Source organism: Periophthalmus magnuspinnatus, chromosome 21, assembly GCF_009829125.3.
Source record: "Periophthalmus magnuspinnatus isolate fPerMag1 chromosome 21, fPerMag1.2.pri, whole genome shotgun sequence".
In the NCBI taxonomy this organism is placed as follows: domain Eukaryota; kingdom Metazoa; phylum Chordata; class Actinopteri; order Gobiiformes; family Gobiidae; genus Periophthalmus; species Periophthalmus magnuspinnatus.
Window position 1 is genome coordinate 19,791,507 of NC_047146.1, and position 22,107 is coordinate 19,813,613.

Consider the following 22,107-nt stretch of genomic DNA (forward strand, 5'->3'; position numbering starts at 1 on the left):
TCTGGTTTATGGAGTTAGGCAGAGGTCGCGTCAGAGGTCGTCCTCTCGTCCGGTTAAACATACGTCTGTGTAAACCTATGCGTCTTCGATTGTTCCAAGGGCTAGAGGGTCGTAGGTTTGTAGGTCTTTCTTGCCTTTCCGCTACTTTTGGAACAATTTCACTAGTGGTCATTAGCGGCTTGGTTGTTGTCATTGCATCTTGAATACTCATTGACGTAGTAGGCGTAGTAGTTGAAGTCGCTGGTGTAGTAGTAGTAATCCATTGTCCATGAGTGGTCGCTATTTCATGTGGTTCTTGACTTGTAGTTTCCTTGAACTTAGTAGTGGCTTCATTGATTCTTGAACTTCCATCAGTCTCCATGTTTGTTTGAGACTTGGCAGGGTAAACAGTCTCTTCAAACATTCTCGTGTCATCCCCAGACGAACTTTCTACTTCCTCATTAACTTTGCTTTCACTCTTCTCAGTTGACTCAGCTGGCTGGTTGTCGCTCGCTGTAATTGCTTTTTCACGTATCTTAGCCAACAAATCTGCCCACTTTTTCGGATCAATCCTTTGCCTGTTGGGGGCTACCCTGTGTCTACCCCCGAGGCGATTCCTCCTCTCATTCACTAGTCCAGTTCGCCCGGGCCCCCTCCTTCTCTGATTGTTTAAAAATGGCCGCCTGTTTCTAACCACACTTTCCTCTTCCTCCTCCTCCTCCTCCGCCCCATCTCCGGATCCTTCGTCTGACCTCAACAACGGCGCTCGTATCTTCGTTGACCTCCCTGCGGCGGACTGCGGCCTCCTGGGAAACGTGGTCTTGAGTGGAGGGGTTTGTAGAGGTTTTAGCTCAAGCTGCGTTGAGAGTGAGTCGCTGCCATATTGGTTTACCACAATGCATCTGTAATGACCAGCGTTCCTTAGGGAAGGCTTGGGAAGGGAGAGACTTCCATTAGCTTCCATGGTGACCCCGCCTGAAAGTGCTGAACCGTGCCGGAGTAGATTTCCATTTGGTAAAAGCCAACTTGTAAAGGGCGGAGGGGATCCAGAGGCATTGCAGGAAATAGTGATAGGTTGTCCAATTACACCACTTAGTTCAACTGATTCCCTTGTTGCAGATGCAGGCAATTCTATTACTACCAATTGCAATGGCAGAATGTCCGTATCCTTCCCATTAGAGGCTTTGCAGTAGTATAAACCGGCATCGGACAGCTCCAGTTTTTGTAACGTCAACCCTGATGATAAAACCTTCCATCTACTGTTCGAACTCGAAGAAGACGGAATTATTTTAGAGCCATCTGGGAAAATCCACTCCACTTTGTGCCCGCCAGAGCTGAGAATCGGACAAGGTAGTTCTACAGTACTCCCTGCCAGTGCCGACAGCCCTTTGACCGTACGATTGGTTGAAATGAGCACCCACGGGCGACTGGTAGCGAGATCAGAGTGCGCAGACACCCTTGTAGACAGCACTAGGTGAACTGCCTTTCTGTTCGACTTGGCTCGGTTCAGCTGAATGCTAACAGCGGGTTGTAGTAACCAGTGCGGGGATGCTGCCATTGAGGCTTTGACCCCCGTATGATACTCCCCCTCTGTCTCGGGGGCTTGCCTGTAGCGGTATGCTAATGTCGGGGCTTTACTCAGCATGAGCCCCCTTTCGAGTCGCGCGGCTGACTCGCTGTAGTACGCCATGATCCGCCACAGCTTTTCGTAGTTTTGTCGTTCAGCGTAGCACTCCAAGGAGAAAGAGAGAGCGAGAGAAAGAGGGAAAGATTGGAAAGAAGCGAGAGCAGATGAAATATCTGGTGAGGTATATGTTTGAGAGACGTTGCAGGTTACATCCACATTGAAGCCTTGCTGGTCGGCTAGAGACAGGGATAGAGTTCCGAGGGATTCGCGGAAAGATTGGCGTGGTAGGATTTCAGGGATGTCGGAGGGGTCCAGAGGTGTATTGCGTCCAGGGGAGCTGATCAGAGGTGCAGAGCAGGGCAGGTTGGGTTGGTCCAGAAGGCCCTGATGCTGCAGGGAGAGAGGGGAGGCGCAGACCGGACACTGAGGACTTCCAGGGCATTTCATGACACCTGTATAAAACGTAAACGTGATGATTAGTTTGGGTGGGGTATTTTTTCAGAATATGATATAAGTAAGTTAGCACAATTAAGTAGACTTGATGAATTTGTAGGCCTGTCACGATAACAAATAACTAATGTGATAGTTGATGTAAATATAGATGATAAACTGAGACAAATTTATACCACTCACATGATAACCCTTAAGATTATCCCCAAAAAATTATTCTAAATTGTTCAAATGCATGCATGTATACAGAGGACATTATATGTTACTGCCTAAATAACTGCATACAAGAGTAGCAATAATTCATTGACAAATTGCAACTAGTTGATAATAATCTTAGTTGCATTTCTAAAATCTGAATTGTTAACTGGACTATACAAACTCTAAAAAGCATATGAAGACCTTCAATAACAAAGACAGAGGCTTTAGACCAGGGGTGCCCAAACTCTTTTCACCGAGAGCCATATCTTGAAAAATATTTGACACGGAGGACCACAGATCAGTGGTCAATACAGTGGATAATTCAGACGGTGCATTTAACATAGTTTAAATAAGGCTTGAAATATTATTATTAGGTCTGTATGACAATGCAATGTGATGTTATTTAGGTTATATTTGTAGTTCAAATTTGCTGTAAAAAGTACTGATTATGATCAATTGGGCCAGGCCTGAGGGCCAATAAAAAAAATAAAATAAAATATTTGGCCCCTGGACCATAGTTTGGACATGCCTGCATTAAATCATACACACACACACCCACACACACACACACACAGAAATATTCTCTATATAAAATCCTTCAATTACCATATTTCAATCTTCATTTGGTTGATAATGTATTAAAAAGTCTCAATCAGCAATAGAAATAATCATCTGACTTAGTTGACTAATAAAAAAATACATTTTGAAGTTGACTACTAAAATAACTGTTAGTTTCAGCCCTGTTGCATACAGAGCGATTTCCTTATTCCATTCAAATTGAAATAAGGAAATCACTTATTCTGATCTTATGCATTCCTCTTTCACTCTAGTGGCTTTGTTGTGGACTCGACTTGCTCTCTTGACTTCGCACCACAAACACATTAGACACATTTCATCTCGTCTATTGGGATTACGGCTGGCGTGTATTAGCTAAGGCCGCTACTCCAAAGCCTGCATTAGCCTTTCCATGGCATCTTAATTAGGTTACTCCCATCTCGTCATAAATCTGCGATGTGCATAAGTTCATTATTAGCCGATATTTCAGGCCTGCGCAAACACTGGGGCTGTCATGGTGGATTAGTCATGGGCTGTTAAGTCTGGCTGGCACATTGCAGAGTGGGGCTGGTTTTATGGTAGGGGCCAGTCACACGGAGAGGGGCATGACAGGACAGAAGAGGATTAGAGAGACAAGGGGAGTGTGGAGGTCATTATTCCTCATGCATATCATCTGTAATCTCTGGCTATGATTTACACTGTTAATTACAATTACAAATAGGTGATATATTGATTTCAAATTGATATTAAAATTGCGTTGAAGATATGCAAAATTAGAGTAGCAAGTACGCTGTCTATTCTATAACCGGAAAACTGCCTAATAACTGGTTCTCAAGCTTTTCATACAAAGTACCACCACAGAAAATACTTGTTCTGAAACGTCCCTGTGTGTCAGATGCCCTCCCTGTGTCTCCGTGGGGTCTTATTCTGCGTAAAAGTTGCTAACGCTGTAGTTTAGCTCTCTACAAACATGCTATGCAGAGGATTCCTGCATTGTTTCAGCAGTTAATTTTTCAAACTTCTACCAATTGTTGACGCTCCTGGGCATGTCGAGTTTTTACAAAAGAAAACAGAGTTGAACCAAATAATAAAGGCGGTCCATCTCCTGTGTCCCTTGTTAGTGGAAATGTGCCGCCTGTACACACTGCAAACGATGAGAGAGCACAAATACATACAATCCACTATATTCATGTCCATGTCCACAATCGATTTATAGGGCAAAATGTTTCTGTAAGTCTTTTTCAGTTTTCTTAATTGCAAAGGTTATATTTGGAAATATATTTGTGTTTTCATGGCTGCTTTCTGTCTTGAAGAATATCGTTTCAAATGCAAATATGGCTCAACAGTCAGATGCTTTGAGATATTGGTCTTAATATTCAAAATAAGAAGATCCTTGTTATAGCAATTGTGAAAAAGGCAGTATATGCTTTTTAGTACAAAATGTCAGCAATAAAGGTGATGATGTAAATAAAGGTGATTATGTAACTTTTCTGATTGCATTGCTTGGAATGTTCCAGTGTATATGGTCTGTTTATGAATTCAAATCCTGCTGCAAATACCTCGGAAAAACATGCATGCTTACTGTGTTAGTGAGTGGAGTCTCCTCCCCACAGATCTAACCTGTAACCCCACATGTAGGTGGCAGGTTCTTCACCAGAAAAGTTTACAAGTCAGGTCTGTGGAGAGATGACCCCCCCCCCCCCCCCCCCCCCCCCCCCCCCCCCCCCCCCCCCCCCCCCCCTTACATTGAGGGTGCATGTTTTTCAAGGTCTTTTCATGCTTTAAAAACACCCATAATTAAATAAATGCCTTAATTTCTATTCAAACTAAATCTTATGTGATGAGGCTTTCACTATCTTATAAGTGATTAAAGGTGCACTGTGTAACTTTTCTGGTCACCACCAAGCCAAGTTACGTGTCAGATCTGTGGAGAGTCAAGCCCATTCACAATAGAAATGCACATTTTTGAAGGTATTTTTAAGCAATTAAAATACCTGTAACTGAACAAAAAAGCAAGATGGCTACATTAATGCCTTACAGTGTAACATTCCATGCCAAACAATAAAATCTCCATTGAGACAAGCAGGAAGCGTACTTTCCACTAGAAAAGTTACATAGTATGCCTTTAAAGAGGGGGTATTACACTTATATGGGGTATTAACTGCAAACAGATAACATATTTAGATCAACATGTTACCTTCTATCATTTTAAATGCTATATTTGCTGAAAACAGCGGTTAACATGTTTAATAAATTTCTTTCCCCCCTCCCTTTGGTCTCTCCCTTTAGAACGCTATCACATTACAATCAACGTGCATCCCACTAATGAAACTACAACACATCGCATCAGGTTTGTGAAGTTATAGTGTATTGTTTTCCTTCATGCTTTTACATATTTATGGAGAATTGTCGCATGGGAGCCTGGGTGACATAAGCTTGTGGGTTGAGCTTTGTACAGGAGCTTTATGCACAGATGACATATGTTCTGATGAGGGAACAACAGTATGACATGTAGAAAGCTCCAAAAAGTCAATTTTGTATCTTTTTAAATAATCATATTTTAACACTAACTACATATTAGTGATACTACACATTAACTGTTGTGTGTTTTGGCTCTTTCTATCTACCCCACTTTTAATTCCAGCTTGTCTTTCATGTGTGACTAAACCTGCTGGCTAAACCCTCACTGAGCAGTCCTTTGGCAGCAGAGCAGTGTGGAGCTGCTGTGTGGCAGTGTGGCGGGGCACCTGGGTTAGACACGGTCCAATCCAGGAGCCAGTTCATTCCACAGTCACAGCTCCAGGGGTTGGCATGCAGTACCAGAGTCTCCAGCAGGGGTGCTGTCTCCAGGAGCTCTTTGGCCACAGTGGACAGGCTGTTGTTGGACAGGTCTAAGTGTCTGTGGAGACAAGCACACAGGTGGTCAGAAGTGGGGAGTACTCAAATAGTAAATACTGAAGTAAATACAATTGTACCTCTGAATAGTTTCCAAATGTAAAGGTTTTTTTTTTTTTTTCATTTCAACTACATTAACTTGAAACTATAAATAAGATCAGGATTTACTCTTATAGTTACTCTTACTCAAGTAGTAGTTTTTCCTATATACCAGTACTTTTTAAAAACTTTTCTTAAGTAATTTCTGGAGCACTACTTTGTAATTCTACATGAGTAATATTATTTTGAACCCCTCACAGTAGTGGTCAGACTCCATACAAATTACTCTCACTTGAATAATATAATATACAGTGTAACAGTACTCTTACTTGAGTAAAAGTTTTAGTTTCTCTTCTTACTGTGAATAAGTCTATGAGTGAGTGGTTTATGTTGACAATATGAAATGATTTGAACATTTGTGTTTCTTGCACTGCTTCTTCAAAAATGACTTTGTTTGTCTCATTTTTGTGTCTATCCTTTGAAAATACCATTTTCTTTTATTTTACTTTTTTGTTGTTGAAATGTATTGAAATTCAAATTTGACTGAACCCTTTCTGACCTACCAGAGTTCTTGTTTTGTATTGTATGCAGTATTACAGGTAGAAACAAAAAACGTATCTAGTTTGAAAAAAACAAACTTTCTAAAACTTTGAGTAATTTACAATTTCATTTCAGCATTTGGAAAAAATATGTAAAAATATATTATATGGTTACGGAAAGATAGAAATGACAAATGTGGATTCAACATTTTTACTGGGTTTTTTGTTAATACTAGAAAGTGTTCAGTTAAAACGAGTTTCTTTTTTTGTTAAAACATAATTATTACAGGTTTTAACAAGGTTTTAATGACATTTTACGTTTTAACGTGAACATAGTAAGCTCATACCCAATAGGGGCTAGTCACTTTAAGCAGGTCTGACTACACAATCTATATAATCTGTATCAATAAGCAGGGTGTTTATTATTTTACTTATGTCTAATGACAGAATAGTGTACATGGCACTTCAGCTCCACCGACTTGTAGACATGGGCCTACTGTAATAAGCTTCAGATGTGCCAAGGTGCCTGGAGACCAGCGTGCACATCCAGAGCGTGGAGTGAGAGAGCGCAGGAGTGTGTCTGTTTGTGCGTAACCAAAGGCACACATACAGCTTTATGGGCTCTGGGCTGTTGGGCATGTGCACTTTACCCAATGGGTAAATAATAACACCCTTTCTATAATAATAATAATATAAAGGATCATATCCCGGTTTTCTCTTATTTCCCAAGAGTGTTTGTGCTTTCACCTGCACGAAGATGTTTGTTCAGACATGACATCTGTCAAATGATCATAAGAAAGCACAGCGCCAAAAACGACCTAAAGCGTGGTCCGGCTTTCTCTCCAGCGACTGTTCAGTTAGCCATGTGCTATCTTCTCTGACACCCTGGTGATGATGTGGCTGTTCGCTCCTCTGCGCTCTTCGATCAGGTGTGCTGGGAGAATGTACCCCATTGTGCCCCTGGATGGTGCCCTGCCATCTACAGCAGTGGTCCTCAACCACCAGGCCAGGGACTGGTACCGGGCCGTTACTCAATTGCTACCGGGCTGCACAAAAACAGTAAATAATTTATCAGCAACCACATCTTCTCCGACGTAACTTTCGCCCATCCCTCATGACACGCTAATAAGCTTGTCCATAGATATATAATGTAAATCCTGATAGGAAATCGCCACAGAAATCTATTTGATGTAGTGGCAAGTTTATTATATCTGTGATAGATCTGCTCTTGTCCTCCGTGATGACGTATCACATATAATGTATCAGGCATGTCACCCAAAAGTAGAGCCACAAGTGAGTGAAAGTGAGCCAAAACAAAAGTCTTTGGAGAAAAGGCCAACTGAGGAACCAGAAGAGGAGTCTACGACCTCCAAGAAAAAGAAAGCTAAATTTAACAAACAAAGATTCCTACTTAAAATATGGGTTTGTCACCACAGGTAACTCTCACGCGCAGAGTCCACTCTGCATAATATGCAGGAAAAGCAAATGAGGCAATGAATCCTTCAAAACTGCTTTGGCACAAGACTAAGCACCTGGGATTAAAAGATAAGATTTAGAGTTTTTTGAAAGAAACAAACGTGAGCAAGAAGGAAAGAAGAAACAAGTGCAGAGCTCCCTCTGATGCAGCGGTATGGTGAGTTGTATTTTTTATGCACTTAACTTATTTTTGCCATATTTATCTGCCAGGCGTAGAAGGCCGGTCTGTGAAAATAAAACCCACACTGTTCCGGCCCGTGGTGCAAAAAAGGTTGGCTCTACAGAACAGAGAGAGCTGAACATATGTGGAACCCAAACTGCTCCAACCCCATGTATCAGAGACATGGTGATCTCCATGTGAGTAAAGGCTTGAGCACTCTTTGCACAAGCAAAGACAGTGTGAAGAAATCAGTGGCTATAAACTGCAGCTCAGGATCTACACAGAACAAGTTTGGGCCCAAAATATACAACAGAATTGTGGGATGTCTTGGAGCGAGTAAGACTGGAGTTCACACACAGACGTGCCTCCGACTGTGCCAAACTCAGCAACACAGGATAAACACAGATGTGAACATGGATGACCCTTTCATCTTTATATGTTATACTCGGTGCCACCAACCACTGGGTAAGGTGCACACTGACATGCCCAACAGCCCGGAGCCTGTAAAGGTTTGGCTGAATGCTCTAGACTTCAGGTGCATTGGCCCAGAGCTAGAGTAGGTGCACTACAAGTCGGTGGAGTAGGAATGTCATGCAGACTATCCTGTTGAATGAAAAAGGAAATTAGACATAAGCAAACTGACTTTCCCCTAGTCAGTGCATTGGATATGAAGTTAACATGTTCACGTTAAAACAAGAAACTGATGTCATTAAAACGTGAGACTGAAGTCGTTATAATCTGTAATGATTCCGTTTTAACAAGAAAATGTTCTCATTTTAACTTAGTACTTTCTCGTAAAAACTAAAAAGCTGGTAAAGTATGTCATGTAAAAAGTGAAATAATGCTTTTTCTATGGCAGGTCTCCATGGTTAACTTGAGTCATTTCTTGCACCACTACATTGTACTTCTATTTGAGAAATATTATTTTGAAGTAACAGTGCTCTTATGTAAGTACATTTTTTGGCTGCTCTACCATCTCTGGAAGTGGTATAATAAAGGGTAAGTGGAGTCGCATACCAGCCAAAGGAGACAGGAGGGGAGCCAAAGGACAAGCCAGGAGGAAGTCATCTATCATAAGTTTTACTATCTGCAGATTCAATGGAAAATGTATCTATCTAAACCCAAATCTTTGAAAAGACTCAACAGATTATCCATCACAAGAGCTTATCTCACCTCTACTCTCTGTTTTCATGTGACCAGCTCGATAAAGTCTCCTTTTATCAGTATTTTAGTTTTTGGTTTTGATGCATGGTGTAAAATGTTATTTCTTTAAAAAATAATAATAATAAACTGACTGAAAAACATGAATCAAAGACGCTTCTTCAGTTCTGACAAGGTTCTATAAGTCACTGCCTTATATTTTTATGAATGGAGGAGCTTATTTTATTGAATTATTTGACGGATAATGCAGTCATACAAGGTTTCAAGCAAAGTATACAGCTAATGCAGCACAGAGTATAATATAGCTAGTGCTAATTCATTCTCAGCTCAGTAACTACAGAGAAACTAACACACCCTAGTTGTTCTGTATCTGTTATTCCTTATGTCACGTGAGTTATATCGAAATCTATTTTTAGAAATTTGCTGCTCTTAAAATCACAAGATGGGAGCTGCAATTGCCACAGAATCAGAATCTATGATCTCTTGTATCGTGGATATTTATTATTCCTCATGCAGCACTTACCTGAGGGTGGAATAGCAGTAGGTCTCCAGCACTGAGAGCGTGCACAGGGCCTGGGGATGCAGCTGGAGCAGCCTGTTCCCTTGCAGCTTCAGCAGGCGTAGGCGGGGCAGCAGGAGCAGGGCCCTGGGGTGGATCCATCGGAGCTGGTTATGGTCCAGGTACAGGCGCGTCAGAGAGGACAGGCCCGAGAAGGTGTGCTCCGACCACAGCTCCTCCAGCTTGTTATAACTCAACTTCAGGATCTGACGCACAGGAGAAAAGTAAATATGGATTATTATTCAATCCCTATTCATATATCGTTCATTAATATCGATATACTGTGAATGTTAAAAATGCACGATGGAACCCTTTATAGAGGGGAGTCTCTTAGTCTCGATGGGCATCTTTTTGCTTTGCCTGGAGTGTCCTGTCGATCGATTAATTGACTAAACAAAGGGTGTGTCAAAAGCTCTCAAAACTATTACGTATCTCTATGTATCTGACCCAAACTGCACTCACAAGACTACACCTGCACGAGTTAATCCAATAGTTTAATCTGCCTTTTTACATATAAACACCAAAAAGTGCCAACTCTTCAGCTAACACACTCACTAACCCATCCTTTCTGCTGTTATCACATATAAATCCTTATAATCGAAATAAAATAATTTAATACACATTTTGGTCACCTGAGACATCATCAACAACTACAGCCCTACAAGGTTGTCGTTCCACAGATCTGATCCATCTGTGGAACATTCAAAACAAAGCAAAAACATCTCCATGAAGACAAGCATGTGTGAAACCTCCCCCCAATAAAAGTTACACGGTGCACCTTTAATTTCCTGATCCAGTTTCAATATCATCGGCTCCTGTATCGCTATTTTGTTGCCTATTTAGAGAAAGTAAATATATTTATGTAATGCAGGCTATTCATAGTTTTGATTATTGAGTAAAGTGTATTTTATAAACAAATGTGGATGTAGTGGTTTAACAAAGAAATATTGACGCAAAATTTCAATGGATTAACTATCACTGTACCGCCATATATCCTGTATCGTACATCGGCAACACTGAAAAATTTGCTGGATCGGGTATCGGTTTCCATATATCGGTTCAGCTGATATCCTGGTTGGACATGTAAATTCAGGTTCAGGTTCAGGTGACTATTCGTATCCGTAGGTAAGTTTGTTTTGCAGCAATTTTCAGGTTTGGTGTCAATACATATTATCAAACATTCAAAGATTCACACTGGCTCAGGATCACAATCTAATAAATACTTAAAAAATATAAAAAACAAAGAATAAAGTGCTATGATTTGTACATAAGGACAGCTGCTGAAGGAACAAAGAAGCTCCTGTGACGTTTTTTTCTGCAGCTGGGCCGTACTATTACGCAGAGTTTAAGATGCCAAACACTGGCTGCCAGTCGCTGTGTGCACATGTGCCTCGGTCTAGGAAAGTGTTACCTTACTCCTAAAGTGATGTGAGAAAACTATGTACTGGTCATAGTTGGCACAAACAGTCTCATAATGTTTGAATTTCTATTTACACAAAGTTATTCTGTAATTACTTGAGGGACAAATAACAGTTGCATAAGAAAACTGGATCAGTTTCATCTTGTGTTAATTTAGTTTTTAGAAAATAGGTGCCATTCTCTGTCCCTTCACTTGTGTATCAAAATCGGTATCGGTGCAGCCCTAATCGTACTGAATTGTGAGGGAATCTATCATTTGCAGCCCTATTCACAATGATATGGTACTTTTATTAGAAATGTGCAAAAGGAAAATCCACATTTTGTACCTGAGATATGAGATTGGACTATACATTATTGAATATCCTACACACGCCATGAGCTGGACAAGAATTTCACATAAACCACACAAAGTAATTGGACTTGATAGTTACTAAAATATGAAATGATTACAGCAGCCATTAAGATGTATGTCATAGGCCAGGGGTGTCCAAACTATGACCCGGGGGCCAAATGCGGCCCGCAGACCAATTTATCTTGACCCTCAGGCCTTTAGTTGAACTGGTCCAATTAATCATAATCAGTACTTTTTACAGAGAATTTGAGTAATCCTACAAATATAACCTAAATAACATCACATTGCATTGTCAAATAGACCTAATATTAATATTTCAAGCCTTATTAAAAAAAAAAAAAAGTTAAATGAACCCATCTGAAATATCCACTGTACTCACCACTGGTCTGTGGTGTCAAGTATTTTCAAGATATGGCCCTCGGTCAAAAGAGTTTGGGCACAATGTCATAGGCAATTATCAACAATAAACAACCACAACACAAAACCAATCATATATAGGTACAATACAAGTGTCACATGACAAATACGGATATCTGTGGGTTTCAGAAAGATGAAAAACTAGAACAGTTGCCATAGCAATTAACAATTTATATCTTAATTTATATCTTCTGAATAGTAAAAGTCATCAAAATGTTGCTTTTAACAGGAAGCTGAGACCATAAATAGTTTTAGTTAAGCCTTTTTATCCTATAAAATTTGACACCCACTCAAACGCTCTGTAGTATCTGTGATGTATGTTTATGCAAATTAGCCATATGGTTTCATCATTGATTAATGCAACTTATATCTCGGTATAAAGCTGGTAAGGCTTGAATATAAAACATGTACTTTTATTTTTTGCAAAGTCAATAAAAAAAAAGCTCAAATATTACAAAAACTAGGTCCTCTGAAAATCCTTTGGAAGTAACTTATTCTTTCTGAATTTGCTGATGCGATGCTGTTTGTTTTGTGTCGGCATTGCACTTTTAGAAGAAAGACTAAATAAACTAGTTTTCCACTGTATGTATTATTAAAGCCGACTTTCTGAGAATAGAGGGTAATTAGAATTATTTTCATGACATTATCACACAGGGATTTGACCCAGTTGTCGACCAAGAATGAATTAATTTTATGAATATTTTAAACAATGGCCCTTTGTGGTGAAGTGTGTAGAAAATGGCTTGGATTATGATTTCAAAAAAGAATTTAGCTTGACATTAACATGGGACTGAACTAGGCTTGTCACAATAACAGTTTGAAGTACAATATATTGCTAAAGTAAATATAGACGATAAACGATAATATTGAAACCAAACCATAAAGTAGAGTTATCCCCCAAAATGTACTCTAAATGTATTATTAAAAAAAACAATAGAAGTTCATAGAAGTTCATAATTCATCCTTCTACAGCTCAAATCTTATCAACAACTAACCACTAGTACAAAGAAAAGGCACAGACGATATTTGTGCTCCCCAAAAATATTGTTCCATCTGTCATATATTGAACGATAATCGATACAGTAATTATTGTGACAGGTCTAGACTGAACACCTAAACTCGGCCCACAACCGCATTTCAAATAGAGCTGTTAAACTGGGCAGTACAGGGAGGACTGAAGAGGAGAGTGAGAGAAGAGGAGGGGTGGGGTCATATGAAAAACAGTGTGATTGGTTTAACAGATATTCACACTTCAAACTCCGCCCCTGCAGCCAGGTGTTTGGAAACAAAAAAGGAGTATCAAGCAGTGCTAAAAAAGTTGGCAGAATCATGGGGAATCAGCGTTTCTCTTTTAAAAGATGTGAGACAGGCCTCTACTTTGACAGCGTTTAAATCCAGTCTCTAAATGATTCTGTTTAGCTGTGGATATGACTGACTTTATTCTGCACTCTTCTCTGGTAAAGTAAATTTTATGACGATTATTTATGTTTTGATTTGCTTCTTAGTCCGTGAAGTACCTTGAATTACTTATTTAATGTGTATAAATACAAAAAAACAACATATTTGTCAAATTGTGATACATTGATTATTACTTTTCCTTTATAAAAAAACAAAAAACATGTTCTGAAATGGATTGATTACTTTAGCAGTTCAGATTTCCGTCTCCTCTCTAATTAATAATCAATGCTACTGGACATGCTTCAATGATGCACTTTGAACCGAATCCTGATTTGAAAACATAAATTACAATTACAAAACTTTCACTTTGATTTTTCCCCAAAATTGTGCAGCCCAAATTCAGATCAAAGAGCATATCCAATCTTAATCTTAATTTGCTAATTGCACAACCTCTGAAACTGTGATTTCTGTTTGAGTTTGCCCTCACGGAGCACTACATCTCAACAGTGACAGCATAAAAGAACTACTGGTCATCACATGGTCATAAATCACATTTCTAATAAACGTTATAAATGGAATTTGAACCAAAATGGCCGGGGTGACAAACTCGGTCCAAACCCAAATATGACAGAGCCACATAGTTCTGCAGCGGCTGCTCTCGACACAGGAACACATGGAGGGAGATGGAAGCGAGTACTCGTAACACTGCGTTTGAAAAATATTCAGAATATGTCAAGTTTTACAGGGCTGGACAAAATGACAGAAAAAAGTATCATGATTTTCTAGTTTACATATTCCATCGCTTTTTATGACTTTCAATTTGAATTTTCCTGAACATAAACAATAAAAGGCTTTTAATCATTGCCATTGAACTCAACATAATTTTGCTGATTTGAGATTATCATTAATTGCACAGCTCTAATCTGCGTTGCTAATAGAGCCATGTGCTAGTAGTGAACACATTTTAAGTGAACACAGTTTTTATGTTTTATGGACATAAAAACTGCACAACAGAATTCAGGATTTATACCTTTTACACAACAATCTGGGAAATATTGAAACTAATAGATTTTTGATTTTTGCTAAGAGAATGGGATTAAGTAAATGTGTGAATGAAGCAAAATACAACTGCAAGGTATGTTTTTGATGAGGGAACAATGTGATGATATGATTAAAACTCCTTTTTCTTAAAAATGTGAAAACCAGAACTAGTTCATTTTAAACGTTTGCAGTGGTCCAAAATTATTCCTCACTTACCTTGTGCATTCTGAACATCTTAATTATTCAACATCATGACTTTATAGGCAATTTATACAACTTTTAGAGACATAGTTTTGGTAAAGTAAAATGTTCTGTAATTAGGGCAAGACTAATTTTACTCAGAAAATTGGATACATGACCTTTAACCCTCAAATGCATAACAAAACACCTATGTTATTGTATATTATTATTATTATTATTATTATTATTATTATTATTATTATTATTAGTAATGTATAAATTTTTTTTCTTCCCATCTATATTCTCTATACCTTCCTTTCTCACTTACGAATGAGTAGTACTAGCACTCTCCTCTCCCATCTTCACCTTACCCCCCTCCAAAATCACTGTCACACACACAGGTACACCCCCACACACACACACACAACACACACAACACAGATTTGTCGCATACAATTGTAAAGAGCTGTTACATTCAAAAATGAATGACTCAATCAAAATACAACAGAATAGATAATAATAATAATAGATAATTTGTCTCCTTGAAACTATCGCCTCTATAGAATTTCCTCATGACCCTCATCCCCTGCCGTATATAATAGAAGAGTCCAATATGCTGTTTAAGCCTCCAAATATTTAGGCTAAGTTTGACATCTGTGTTATGGCGATGATATTTACGAGCGGTTATGATGAATGGGCCGGTCTCCAGGGAGGCTACCGAGCAGAGACGTTCAAGCTGCGCAGATATGTAGCATGTGCGGCTGTCAGCTCTGGAAATATGAACACCATTATCGCATTATGACAAATATATCAGCATCTGCCGCCCCGCGAAGGCAACAATCGCTCAGTGAGTAATAGCACTTCCCCATAGAGTGTTCCCAGCTCGGGCGTTTGAGTGATCAGTCCGGGCGTTTGGCTCAGTGTGCGTCTCCACTTGAGAAGAGATGGATGGAACATTAATAATGGATTTGTTGAACGTCATAAACAAAGAATTGGTTGGGGATTGGATTATGCTGAAAGGTGCTATTGAGACTAATATACAGGCTGAGAATGTGGTATTTTATGAGTACTATTCATTCTGCAGACTTTGTTGTCCCAGTAGGAAGACTTGTGGCTTGCATTTGACCCATCCTTCAACCATTTTAATTTGGTTAAAATAGTTTCTACCGTTGAAGTTGGTTAGCTGCATTTGAACACTTAAATGATCAGAACAAGCTCACTGAGTGGACTTTAAAGGAGCCATGTTATGTAAAATAGATGCCCATGTTATAACAGTATTCTCTGATTGTTGATTGATACATGTTTGAGTCATCCTATATTGTCCTGCATGTGAGATTTGAGTGCTCTGAAAATTTCAGTTTTGACCTACCCCCATCACCTCCTACAGCGCAGTATTTATTTGCAATTATTCAGAAAATTCAGACTTATGCTGCTGACCGGAGTGTTAAAAAAATGCGTTGGATGCTTCTACTTGGACGCCTTTGCATTTGAGGACAAATTCCTCCGACGCATGTCATGGATGCCATGGATGCACGTCGAAGAAAAATACTTGACGTGCGTCCAGGGTGTCCGTTGCGGTCTGTGAGTGCCTTTGGATGTTTTGTTTTCCCTGTGTCTTTGTGAACGATGCAGACCAGGTTGAAACAGTGGCTTTATTGTATTTATTACATAAAACTCACCAACGGAGGTGATCGGCTGGGTGGTGGGGTGTCTGGGTCCGTGATTAGCCTTTATGCTAGCCGATGTTCCCAGCAATAATCAAGTTGCTGCTAGTTTGTAGCTGATGTCTTTCTACTTTTTCCAGATAATCACGTCGCTAAATCACTAAGCCTAGTTTCTGATTGGTTGAGGCTGCGTGTCAAACTCCAAAAGTTCAGTTTTTTTCAGCTTTGGACGCATGAATAGAGTGTCCAAAGTGTGAACGCTCAAGACGCGCCGTATTAATGCCAGATTCATGCTGCTCTGACACACAAAAATGCAGGGCGGCCAAGACTTTGCATGTAAACTCGACGCCCCTGACGCCCCGGTCTGAACAAAACATTAGGGTAAAAAATGTGTTTTTCCTAAATGAAAATTCACTTATGTTACACTGAAATAACAGTATGAAGAGCCTATTCTGAGTTCCACAGGAACAGAAGTTACTTTTACAATCCATTCATGGTTTAATACTTGAACCAAGACATTTACAGCTATGTTTATATTTCTTTTATGTCTAACTTATTTGTAGAATCAAGTCTCCATGGCCTCCATGGTCATAAGCATGAGGCTGAGTGCAAAATTATAATTGAGCATGTTTTTAGGAGCTTAACTGCACTTTAAACAAGACTGTGTAAACAAACCTTGCTTATCAGGTTAGCTTCCTTGGGGCTAGCTTGTTTTGCTAAGTGCTGGAGTGATGCAGGCACACACTGGCTCTTGTATCTGGTCTGTATGTGTCTGTATCTCATGCTAATTGGAAGTAAACGACATCTCATTACAGGTACGATTACTGAGAGTGAAAACTGGCTCATTTAAAGGACGAATCTATCCCGGTGTGATCTGACTGCTTTTAAAAAGTCAGTGGTTAAATACAGAGGGAGCTTTTCTTCTGACCATAGCCAAAATACAATAATAATTATGCCTCAAACTTGTAATGCATTTTACAAAAGTGCTCTCAAAGTGGTACGCTACTACTGTAGCCACATCTGCCCTGGAGTAGACTGTAGGAAGCCAATCTGCCACCTGACCATCACCAACACTCATGCACACACCACTTTCATACTAGACAAGGATGCTGAGTAGCTAACACTCTTGCTTCACAGCAAGATCATTCCAGGTTCGATTCTCAGGCCTTTCTGCACAGAGTTTTGCATCCGACATGCACAAAAGGTCAATTCAATCTAAAGCGGTCCAAGCCTAGTTCAAGCTCTGGAGATGAGTCCCGGGTGAAGGATGTGACCTCTAACGACTAACCCTCTGTCTCCCCACTGAAACTAATTTCCTCCAAACATCTAGTGCTGTGATTCAAATAACCACTACTGTCTTTGTGTTACTGTCAAACAAGTACAGAAAGAAAGGCCATTTAGCCCAGATTGAACTGCTAAACTAAATCTGCAGGATTATTGAAATGTGTGACTGACGTTTGACACCTACTAATGTCCAGTCACATTTTATGTTATTTTGTAATTAAACTACCTTTATTTGCACCAACTAGTTGGTGTACTGTAAGTAGCTCCCTGTATGATAAAATGCCCTAAATTGTCATTGTAATGATTTTTTTTTTTTTTTTTTTTTGAGGTACTCTTGCATTCTGCAACTGACTCACTACATTACTACCAGAAGGTAGCAGTGTAGTGAGTCAGTTGGTCTTCAAACCAGGCAGCTTCATGAGAAGTCTAGTACTGCTCCCTTTCATACAATAAAGTGAAGCTGCATTGAACCATGGCTCTTTTAAAATAACTTTGTACTGCTATCTTAGATCTGTCGTGAGTTGGATTAGTGGCCACTCATTGGTATTCCAATGAAAAAATCTCTCCTGCCCAGAAAGGATTTGTCTCATACAGCTCAATGTAATCAGAAACTGCTCATGTTTGGCTGACAGGGCACATACAAAGGTTACACTTTGTAGTCATTTTTTTTACCTATTTTTAGATCATAAATGTTTCTCAGCTTAAAATCCATCTGCTGATCGCAAGAAACTGGATTAGACGGTGACAAAGGAACTGTTTCACCTCTCAGCAGATACTATTCAAGCTAGTAAACGAAATCCCCAGAACATCTGATCTAGATCCAGCTTATACAGACCAATCAGATGAAGAGAGCTGCATAGACTTTACTGTAGACGGTCACAGCAATGTAGAGACTGCTGTGAATCCCTTAACGTTGCCTATGTAGTGGCAGATGCCCAGCCAACTGGCAATGCCCAACATGATAGCAATCATACTCACCAAAATGACACCACTGTGTCACAGCTGGTCAAGCTTCTCTCTGGCAACGAGTCTTTGACTCAAAAGCTCAAAATGAGTGATGTATCTCCAAATCCAACCACTGCAGATGAAGATAGCAACTCCCAGATTAAGTACTGAAAAGTACCAAAGGCTTCAAACGTAGGTCACAGCAATATTCACCAACAGAACTGAATGAAAGTAACTTTCTGCTGATGTCATGTCTGCATCAGAAAGAAAAGCAAAAATCTCCAAGAGCAACCTAAATGGCTGCAGTGACTATGCTCCTGAACACTGTTGCTCAGCCTTGTTAATCGTGTTTGGAGAAAGATCTTTGCCCCACAACAAACTCTTCGTTCTCTTTGTGAGTTGTTGGGACACAAGCCCCTCCATGTGACTGAGATTAATGCTGAGTCTGTCCGTTATGATAGTTGTTGTTTAACTTACCTGACAATGACAATCCAGATCTCACTATCAGTCCCATTCCTGGTCAGCAGGGTCATTCTTACATACATGCTCCATACATTTAAGATCTTCTGGTCAAGCAGTGGATCGTCAAGTCCAAGTCCCCTTATGCAGCTCCAGTGGCCTGTGTGCATAAGAAAAACAGAATCCTCCTGTCTTTGGCTTCTGAATCAAAAGACAGTCCCAGATAGACATCCTCTTCCCCGCATTCAACATGTCATTGACATGCTGGGGGGATACGGCTGGTTCTTCATTTTAGCTCAGGGGGAAGCCTACCATCAAGGCTATGTGGGTGAGGGATCACAGCAAATGACAGCATTTATCACCCTGGGGATTGTACGAGTGGGTGTGCGTTCCCTTTGGACTGTCCAATGCGCCAGTCATTTTCCAGAGGAGCATGGAGGAGATGCTGAGCTCTATGAGAGACAAATGCTGCATCCCATATCTGGATGACATCTTTTGTTATGCTAAGACATTCTAACAATATGTTGAAAGATTAAGGCCTTCAACATGTCCTACGAGCAATTTAACACCATTGTTGCCTATGTTGGGTGCCTGGTCTCTGCTGACAGAGTTTGTATTGACCCCAAACATTTGGAGGCCATCCAAGTCATCAAAGACAAAGCCCCAAGCACTGTTGGAGATGTCTGTAAGATGCTTGTTTTTTTCAGCTACTATCACCCATATACAAGATTAACCAAAGAACCAAAGAAAACAAAGTCAAGTCATGTAATGTATGCAGATGCCAACAAAAACCCATATGCTGGACTGAAGAACATCACAACCCCACAACCCTGTCAAGCCCGCCTGTACTCGCCTACCCAGACTTGAGCCTTACCTTTGTGCTGCACACTGACGTCTTGGAGCGGGGGCTCATTCTGTACTAGTGCCACTGTGGGAAAATGCATGTTATAGCCTACGGGGTTAACACTTACAGAACAAAATTACCACCTCCAGTCAGATAAATTACAATTTCTGGCCTTAAAGAATACCATTTGTTAAAAGTTCAGAGACTCTTTACGATGTTTAACTTTTTAACCTATGTGGTGAATACAGCAAAGCTTAATGCTGCCGGCCTTTGCGGGGTTGGTGAGCTGACTGAGTTCTGATTTGACATTAAGTGTAGGGCAGGCAAACTCATATGTAGACACAGACACACTGTCCAAACTGCCATTAAACGTAGACAGCTATCTAGACGCCTGCATAAAAGAACTGTCTAGAGACACTTTTCAGACCATGTGGGAGTCTGATCCGTAGACTGGACCCGTAACAGAAGCAAATCACAACTCCAAGTACTGTATGTTTTTGAAGAGCAAACTTCATTATTGCTTGGTAAAAGCTCAATAAAGTCATGTTGCCATCACATAGACCTCTTAAAGAATAATTGCTGAACTCCGCAGGGTTGAAGAGTGTTTACGTCTAACCTAATGGGCCCATTGCTCATGAGGGAACCATCAGTGGGTCACAGCTCTATACTGTTTGTAGCCGTTAGCAGGGCCATAGAAGAGCTGTCAAAGTAAACTGTGAAGGGGCACCACAGGCTAAATATTTACCTTCTCATGAAAGGATGCAGTCATGGCCAGGGAAAGTCCACAATAGTTCATCCTGTACAGGACATGGCCTAAACCTGACCTACATATGGGACTGAGGCTGTTCAAATAGTACTTTATGATCCAAATGATCAATCTTATTCTCATAAGGCTCTGTACCTGATTTTTACTGTCTTAAAAACATGAAAAACAGAACTGGTTCATTTTAAATGGTTTGCAGTGATCCAGAATTATTTCTTACTTACTTACTTATGCATCATTATGCATCCGAATAGACTAATTACAATCTAACCACAACTAGCATGCTAATGTGTACTTCCTCATTATCAGACAATAAAACACATCATTAGATGCAGACAGCATGTAGCTGACTTATTTTGACCTCAAGAGCTGCTTTTACAAAATATATGTATTGGGGCAACACATTTACATCTCCACATTTCTCAATACATGGATAAAATCACAGGAACAGTAACAGTTTTCTAAAATATTTGTCATCTTTTTTGGTTACATTAAGTGACCAGCATATTTGCAAAAGATTCTTATCTGAAATTGCTTTGAAAAAAAAAAGTCTGGATCAAATTGAGGACTGTGTATAATGGAATAAAAAGATTAGATTTGATAACGATTTGATTTGTTTTCATTGTTTCATTGGGAAAAATGTCCAAGCAAAATTTCTGCCAGTGGCTTAGAAACTTGAAAGTGGCTGAGCAAGTGGAGGGGGGACTCAGAGCATCAAAAAGTAAACTCATTAAGCATTTAATACATGGTTTTCTGTGAGTATAGCACACATGATAAACATAAAATGATAAAAGGTAACATGGTGATCTAAATATGTTATATATTAACAATTAATACTCCTTAGAGGTGTAATACCCTCTCTTTAAAACTGTTGGCATATAGAATGTTGCGATATCATCTGAAAACTAGGAATTGATTAATAACAAGCTAGATCAGTTTAAAACCATACTGTGGAACATTCCAGACAGTCAGTGTGTGTAAGTCTTACCTGCAGGTTCTTCATGTCACTGAACACTCCTGGAGGGATCTGCTGCAGGTGGTTACTGTGGAGCATGAGCAGCTCCAGGTTCTTCAGACCTGACAGGGAGCTGTTCTGTAGAAGGTGGATGCTGTTGAACCTGCAGCACAATCAAGCAGTGCTCAGGATTTTATAGAACACAGCAGGTTTTACATACTACACTTTTAGAGAAGCAACTGAACGCTACACATTTGAAAGGATTGTGTGCGCACGTGATTATAACTGCTTTGCCTCATCTATGAAAATAAGTGAATCCTAATTTCAAAAAAATGATTATTACACCTGTAGAAACACAATATGAGAACATAACATGATTATTTATAATGATTATTTCTAGAGGTTCTGAGCTTTATATTGAAGTATGGTATGTCTATATCGGCGGAGTTTAAGTTGACTGGATAACGTTGATAAACGTGTGTATGACCTCAGTGACCGCTTTGGGCTCGTATGTCGACCTCTGCATGATGATCAAACATATAGTTGAAACCAGAAGTTTACATACACTATATAAAAACACACACTTCTGACATGAAATCAGACTAAACTTTTCCTGTTTTAGGTCAAATAGGATTAGCAAATAATTTTTTTTTTTTTACAATTTTTTATTACTTTCTTCAAAATCAGAAATTTACATACAGCAGGATTACTATGCCTTTAAACTATTTCGGAAAACCCAGATGATGAT

The 22,107-nt window shown here is 39.7% G+C and overlaps 1 protein-coding gene across 1 annotated transcript in view; it reads right to left on the minus strand.

The window, feature by feature from the left end:
- The window catches only part of LOC117388913 (matrix-remodeling-associated protein 5-like), a 41,826-nt gene that overhangs the window by 18,142 nt on the left and 1,577 nt on the right, over nt 1-22,107 (minus strand). Inside the window, exons 2-5 of the mRNA XM_055230382.1 lie at nt 21,393-21,522; nt 9,603-9,844; nt 5,557-5,708; nt 135-2,058 (exon numbers count right to left, since the gene is read on the minus strand). Of these exons, the coding sequence (XP_055086357.1) occupies nt 135-2,058; nt 5,557-5,708; nt 9,603-9,844; nt 21,393-21,522 (2,448 nt within the window). The remainder of the gene's footprint in view (nt 1-134; nt 2,059-5,556; nt 5,709-9,602; nt 9,845-21,392; nt 21,523-22,107) is intronic.